The sequence below is a fragment of the Drosophila simulans genome, chromosome 3R (assembly GCF_016746395.2).
Source record: "Drosophila simulans strain w501 chromosome 3R, Prin_Dsim_3.1, whole genome shotgun sequence".
NCBI lineage: Eukaryota > Metazoa > Arthropoda > Insecta > Diptera > Drosophilidae > Drosophila > Drosophila simulans.
The window spans coordinates 27177312-27184952 of record NC_052523.2 but is presented as its reverse complement, the minus strand read 5'-3'; the positions used below and the strand labels follow the sequence as shown (position 1 = coordinate 27184952).

Here is a 7641-nt window from a genome sequence, read left to right as displayed (position 1 = left end):
AAGTGTACGAGAAAAATCGTTAAAAGCAATCGCAAAGTGGACGAGATAGAAAAAAGGTGTATTGTATATATTTTATGTACTGCTACGATTTTCTCCCAGTGCGCAAAGTAGTCAAAGACGCTGTCTAATTGAACAGCCCGATAAGAAGCATATAAAACTTTAAACAGGAACAACAAAGTGCCGACCCCTTCCGGTGGCGATGATTGATGGGCGTTTTAGTGCCCGAAGTCGCAAGACAGCTGAGGCTCGTCCACACGGCGCATACGTAATCGTTTATTAAACAAAACGAATTATGGGCTGCCAGCGGGCCAAACGACATGCAAGTGTTGACGAAGGTCAAGTTTAGCCTTTGCCAAGCGTTGGTTTTCCCAACAACAGACGTCAAAAGAGCAAAAGAGCAGTGGGAAAACGTAAGTCCCTACGTTATCACGTAGAGGCAGAGAGCCATCGTGGTTACACGGACATTTTCGCTCTCATTTTCCTTCGTGGGGTATAAAGTCCGAGAGCGGAACCGAAGTCGGGTTAGTTCGCTGAAGACTTCCACACGATACGGTCGCCAGTTTTTCCGGGCTTTTCCGACTTCGCTTATCGTCGCGTCCTCGCCTCATTTTCCGTAGCCCACTTATCAGCGCAAGAACGCGTCGCGTGAAAATGCCGTCGGTGGAAAGGCAGTTGGCATAATTCGTTGCCTACTTCAGGGCGCTGCAGCATATCAACTGGAATTTTCCGACAGCCCATTAATCAGGATACACTGCTGCACACCTGCAACCATGTTTTGGATTTTACGGCGCACCGGTGCCGCCAACTTCTTCAACTCCTTCAACAACAACTGCAGCTTCTCCAAGAGCAACTCGAACGGCGGTAATCACAGCAACAGCACACAAGGTTAGTTCCCACACCTGGGCCATCAATTAGTCCAGTTGGCTGCAAAAGTCCGCCCTCAATTAGGATAATTTATCAATAATTAGCGAACTAATCGGGTTAAGTCGCAAACTTGTGCGTAAATCAACCATGAATAGCTGCAGTACTGATATCAAGCTGGGGAGTTTACTGGATGGTAAACGAGGAAAGGAGCTCTATTCCAAGGATCAGTTGGGTATCTTTAACATCTCATAGATATGTACAAATTTGTTATTTAAAATCCTTCAAACGAGAGCTCTATTCCATTCTCATATATTACTTTGCACTCTGGGTGCCTGAAACGTAACTCGAATCACTTAAAATTGATTGACTTGCAATTGTCAGCTCGTTTCATTCCTGTAATCAATTAAATTACAATATGACATGCATGAAAATTAAGCAGATCATAGACTAAAGCACTAAATCTTGATAGGGAACATGATTGCTGACGACTAAAGCCAACTGGATCAAGCTGGCAATCTTGGCTTCTTGCAGATATATCTACATTTTCCAAGCAGGAATTTCAACAAGTCAATTTCCCTTCAACTGCTGAGGTGCATTTCACGATTTTCTCGATTTGCCATGCCAGACATGTATCAGTTCAGACCTGGCTTTCATTCATAAGCCAAACACTCGCTCGTTATCTAAACAAGTTAATTAAAATTCCCGAAATGACTTGGTGAGTATAGGCCCCGAATAAATGTATATTCTACTTGCCTGCACACTCCTATTGTTTGCCTTTATCTGTGCCGTATGGAAAAGTGGAAAAACATTGAGGGGGTGGGGGGGTTTATGTTAGCAACTGGGGGAAACGAGGCAAAGTAAATAACATCGAGATCCTACAACCCACGCAATAATGAGGCTCTGCACGTGTGAGCGACGCAGAAAACGTGGTGCGGATGTGACTGTCGAAAAGAAAACACTTTGGGCTTTCGGCCCCAAGATGCTTTTGTCTAAGCGCTAAGTCTCGCACCCGCCAGGAAAATTGCTGGGGGAAAATAAAGGATACTTCTGGGGGGGATTTTGCTGATGGCTGGTAATTGAAATTTTTAGTTGGCTTTGTTGATTCTGTCGCGCAAATTGAAAGTTGCTGCACTTTTATGTTAAGCATCCATCAATAATATATTAGGTGCCCAGACCTGAATCACATGAATATATAACAACGGACACATACCAATAATAAGCGACCATAAATAAATTGCGGCTTTATTCCGATTCTCAATCCGGTTTTTATTATAAAATAATTAGCGTATGTTCACGAAGCAAATTAAAAGCCAGCATGGGTAAAATGCAATCAAAATGTTAATCAGAAATTTTAAATTATGTTTACCAACTTCCTTTGTTTTTGTGGCGAACGGGATAGTTTTTGGCAGTATTGATTTTCCCTGATTGAATTTGCTTTTGGCAAATTGGAAACTTTCGATTATTTGTACGTATAATTATGTTTGAAAAATGAAGAGTATATAAATCTGCTGTTTACTCTACGAAACAGCTATGGCACATAAAGTTACTTAAGGGGCTTCTGGCATTTGATTTACTACTGCCAGCAGCTGTTGCCAAGAAGAAAAACAAGTTGACTTCTGCTTGAGCCACCCACTTTTCACCACCTTATCTACAGTTCTCGCCTTGGCGAAGAAAAACAATTAATATTTAATGAATTTCCACAGATAAATCCATTAGAATGGATACGTAAACAATGTCCTTAATGTCAGGACAATAATTGAAAGCTTTTTCGCACATCGCAAATTGCCATTACTCACTTTGCAAATTCGCAAACATTTATGACATTAATAGCAACGACAATGTTTCCAATCACCCGTGGCAGGCGCGAAATTTAATCGTACAAAATTTAATTTGCCAACTCGCACAAGTGACAGCAAAAACAAGACGACGCCCTTAAGCTTTTGTCAACATATGTACTGTTGTTCGCCCACGGGGCGGAAAAGGGGGCGTGGCCGAGATTTATGTGCGTTATGCAAATTCTGGGCAACATATGGCCGCGGCATTAACCGATATTATGACAGCCATTTGTCATTGATAATAATGCGTTTGTGCATTCAATTTGGAGAATTGTAAAACAAGCAATGGCAATTAGCCTAGGCATGTTGTTATGCCACCATGTCTGATGTCCACACACAGATATCATCGTACAAATGATGATTAATGGGGAAAACTAGGGAAAGGACTTGTTTATTAGCAGCGGATTTTCTCGTAATACAAGCGTTGGGGGAATCAAAATGAAATATCATACGTATTTTCACATAATACAAACGATTTTCTTTATTTTCTACTGGTAGGAGGAAGTTTTTAAAGCTTTAAAAAGATAATGAGTAATTCCATTAAACTTATTTCCTTTAAACTATTTATCGAATGTTCACATTATTATTTTGAACACTGCTGTTTCTGCTACCAATTAGCCGAAGGTCCTGCAGGATGTCTGTTTTGATTTTCGGTTTTTTCCAGCTCTGTTTGCTTTGGTTTTCTATGCCATCAGATGTGGCTCACTTTGGCTGCCGGCATCATTAGTTCGTGCCTTTGGTCAGACATCAGAAATAATAAAAATAACAACGGGGCAAACAAAATGTATCATAAATTATGGTTGCCATTCGGGCAGGCATCGAAAACGAGTGTGTATCCTAAACGCAGCATGAGAAGAATTATTAGGCATTTATCTGGCGTATTAATATCGCCGGTCCTGTCTGCACTGTACGCTTTTCCAGCTTTTCCAGCATTTCCGAGCCATGATTTATATTTTCTTGCCGGCGGGCGGCATCATTTGTAATAATTTGTGCTGTAATTCTAAAGTAAAATCGAGAGAAACTTTTATCTTTTGAGATTACGAGTCCGGGGCAAACTTAAAGCCCGTGGTCATAAATTTCCATCCAAGTCCCAGAGCAGAAAACATCGCGGTAAATGTTTGCCGCTCTGCGGTCCACAATTTGACGATAAAATTGAGTTTTAGTTCGCCTCACGGTCTGGCGCCTTTTCGACACCAATCTCGGCCGGCTTTCCACCAGTTTTTCACTCCGTCCGTCATATTCTGCGAATGTTTTCTCCCCATATGCGTTTTTTATTTCCATTTCTCGACTCACTTTTAATATTCATGGTCGTTTTTTCCTGGGCTGCCTCAACAATACGAGCTTTTAATGGTTTTTTATTTGTGGTTAAATAATAAAGTCGTCACAAGGCGTTTGTTTGAAGGTTCTAATCACCATTTTAGTGAGTATATAGGATTCATTCAAATGAAATGTATTTTAATTGATTTGTTAATCCATTAAATCATTTTAATTTCATTTTCTTGTCGGGAATTAACGAACTCGAAATGCCACAGAAATTAAAGACTTTGCTATAGCAACGTGCTTGAGCACTTCGACTTTAGTTTATTTTAGCATTTAAATACGATTAAGCCGTGCGAATGGCCAATTTCGTGTCGTCACGTATACGCACTGTTGAACTCGATTGCAATTAAAGCCCGCACAAAGACAAGCCCACATAATGAGCTGCTAATGGGAGCTCGAACGGCTAGTGCGCCATAAAAATACAGGGCCAAGTCAGCACACCATATATTTTTGGGACCGTAAATAAAGGCTTTCCAAATCTCACCGCCAGCCACTATATTTATTGTCCTTTCCCCAATCACAAACCTACAGTGCACAAACAAAGCCGACAATAAATCTCATTTTATCACTTCGGGACGTCGAGGACATGCAGGCAAATATAAGGAAGAGCGGAAACTTTTTGTCTCAACGGCAGGTCTTCTGCAAATATCAAAAGCGGCACAAAAGCCTCCATAAATTGCCTGATGCATTGAGGCACATTTCTCAATTTCCACGCTCAGCAATAACAAAGAAACTTGCCCCACAAAGCGGAAACAAAAGTTATGCACTGAAAAAACTAACGCGTTACAGTAAAAATATGTTCAAAACCCTCCGACAGCACAAGCAATTCAAAAGCAATCAAAAAGCGATTGCGTTTGAATTGTTTTTTTCCCGGGTACTGGAAAAACATTTAAAATATTACGTTTTCATTCAGTTAGAGATGTGAGTCAATTGAATTTTTCGAATATGTTTACATTCAGACTGTAATAACTATTATCTATTCCATTATTATAAGAATACAGCAACCGCTTAGGTTTTAAGGCAAGCTTAAAAATATATATAAAGTTCCCTTTAGTGTATGTTTAAAATATAAAAAACATATCTGTTTTTTACAAAAAACACTTATACATACTTTTGTGTTGAACCATGAATAGAAACCAGCTCAAAAGCAAAAGTATGTCCATAAAGCTCGTTCAGAAAACGAACCCCTAAGGACTTTCGCTACATTTTCCACAGAATGTTTTATCAATACGAACAGGCTTTTATTTAGCAAAGTTTTTCATGCATTTTCCACCTCATTTTATGGCAGACAAATATGTGAAGCGGCCCCCACGGAAGGCATATGGACGACTGAGTGCCGAGGCCGACGATGCCGTGTCACTTGGCCACAAAATCGATGATCCGTTCGATGAGCTAGACGACTTCGAAATGCTGGCAGCGAACTCCGCCACCGCCGGCTGTAGCAGTCAGGCAGCAGGAGAAGCCAATGGCAACGTCAATGTCAACGGGGGCTCGGGTTCAGGCTCGGGATCCACAGGAGCGGCTGGCTGTGGGAACGGCAATGGGAACGGGAACGGGAGTGGAAACGGGAACCTGGCACTCCTGCCCTGCATGGATGCCGATTGCCAGGGCAACTACGAGGTGGAGAGCGCCCTCTGCGAACTGGGCTTGTGCCAGGCGAAAGCCAAAACATCAAAGGACCTCGGCGCAGGCAGCACGTCAACATCGAAGGAGATTAACGAAAACACAATAAGTCGTCTGCATGCGCTGGCCATGGCGGATGACGATGATGACTACGGTGAGTGTTGGGTCCACAAAAGCCCAGCGATAATGCAGGCGATGCAGGCGGATGAGGAACAGTGGGGCCTCGAATGGGCGGACAGCCTTTGTTTGTAAATTAAATTTATATAATCGGAGATACTCTTAGTAATATGTTCATTTACTGAACTTGAAACTATTAGATTTTACTTTTGTGTTACCACCTGTTTCCCGAAATGTTTCCACATCAGATGAACACTGTTTCCGAAGCCTGCTTTATAGTTACCCAATTTTCAGACGAATCACTCACCTGCAACGTGTGCGACCGAGCTTTCCATTGTCACCGCCAGTTGGCATCGCACCAGCAGAAGAAGCGACACTTCGGGTAAGGGAAATGCACTTAATTAAGCTAGCTCTCGCTTTTCATCTACTTCTCGCCTTTCTTCCGTGCTTTCTCTCCCTTTTTTGCGGGCCTTCCTGGCGACTTCCCGACCTGCCTCCACCAGTTGCAGTGGCTGCGATAGTTTGTTCCCGTCGCTAATGCTGCTGGAGCACCACAAGGAGGAATTTGAGCACTGGAGCGACGAGGAGATTGGTCGCAGGGTCTGCTGTCGCCGGAACAGGTGCGACGACGATTATTTCACGGACACCGACTCCTTTATCAGCGACGCGGAGAGTGAGGATCTGGAGAGGCTGTTGTAAATACCGGACACCGGGCCGTGCTGAAGGATGGCAGTGACTGAAGGGAAGGCGAGGGGCAGGACTGGGTTTGAATCAACCCGGCCGAAAAGTAGCCAGCCGTCCAACCCCATTAATGCTGGGCGGAATATCCTGCGGCGCCAAGTGGAAGGGATGGAATTGGGAGGACATCCAACTTGGAATTGGGCGCTCATCTTCTGATGAAGATTGACACACGGGGCGGACCGCTTGTCACCCTAATGAAAATGAATTAAACCCCAATCTGGCCGAACGCAAAGCCGCAAGCCAAACAATGAAAACTGTTGGCCAGGACCCAATAGCAAAAACCAAGAAACCAAAAAACCGATAAACAAAAACAAGAAGAGACGCCAGGACAAGATATAAAATACTTGTGGACTGTGTGTTGTCTGTACTTTTAGAGTTCAACTACGAGAGACCCCGCTGGGGGTCTAAAAACCAAGTTATAAATATAAATGTAAATGTATATCTATGTGTGTGTAAAATGAGCTAGTCGAATACGAAACTCCATAAATGGAAATCATATCATTAACGACATATGTGTAAGCCCCAGGACAAATGCAAAACTATTTACCAAATGAGAAACCAAAGAAAACCCAATGTATTTTTCAATAAATAAAACTGTGCGAAACCGAAGCATGTTCAGCAATCTGTACTCGTTCATTAAGAATTCCATTAATTTCCAGTTATTGCTGGACACTTAAGGAAAATGGCAAGCAATTAAAATTTCAGATTTATCCCCCTGAGATCATAAGTATGCCGCAATATTGGGGGCTGGACAAACAACACAACTCCCAGAAAATAATAACGCCCCGTGGACATTTCTTAAATTATTCAGCGGGCGATGCGGGGTTTATTGTGGCATCATTAAAACTTGATTGACTTGATGATGAGCAAATGAAGTGGGCGAAATCAGCACGCTGCTTTGTAGGCGAAAAAGTTTGCCCGTCTTCAAGGTCATTTAAGCTCGCCCCCAAAAATAATTTCCGCCGCAAAAGTTCAGCATTAACCTCGAACGAGCTCCTCTAAGTACCATACACATTTGCTAATGTCTCTCGCACTTCGGTAAGCAATTTCGTTTGGCCAAAAGGGTTCATATTTCGGTTTAATGACCATCGAGCTGCGATAACTGTTTGGCACGAACATCTATACAAACTGCTTGGGGGAA

At 42.6% G+C, this 7641-nt stretch overlaps 1 protein-coding gene across 1 annotated transcript; it reads left to right on the top strand.

The window, feature by feature from the left end:
* Positions 1 to 518: 518 nt before the first annotated feature.
* On the top strand, positions 519 to 7122 carry LOC6730301. Its single transcript, XM_002105548.4, has 4 exons — positions 519 to 885; positions 5308 to 5796; positions 6054 to 6141; positions 6263 to 7122. Exons 1-4 carry the CDS (start codon positions 771 to 773, stop codon positions 6456 to 6458), a joined length of 888 nt encoding a protein of 295 aa, XP_002105584.1. The 5' UTR covers positions 519 to 770; the 3' UTR covers positions 6459 to 7122.
* The last annotated feature ends 519 nt before the right edge of the window (positions 7123 to 7641 follow it).

Coding starts and splice junctions, on each gene's coding strand:
- LOC6730301 (XM_002105548.4), top strand. CDS start 771: ATGTTTTGGATTTTACGGCGCACCGGTGCCGCCAACTTCTTCAACTCC. Junction 886..5,307: donor TCACAGCAACAGCACACAAG/GTTAGTTCCCAC, acceptor ATTTTATGGCAG/ACAAATATGTGAAGCGGCCC. Junction 5,797..6,053: donor GGATGACGATGATGACTACG/GTGAGTGTTGGG, acceptor CCCAATTTTCAG/ACGAATCACTCACCTGCAAC.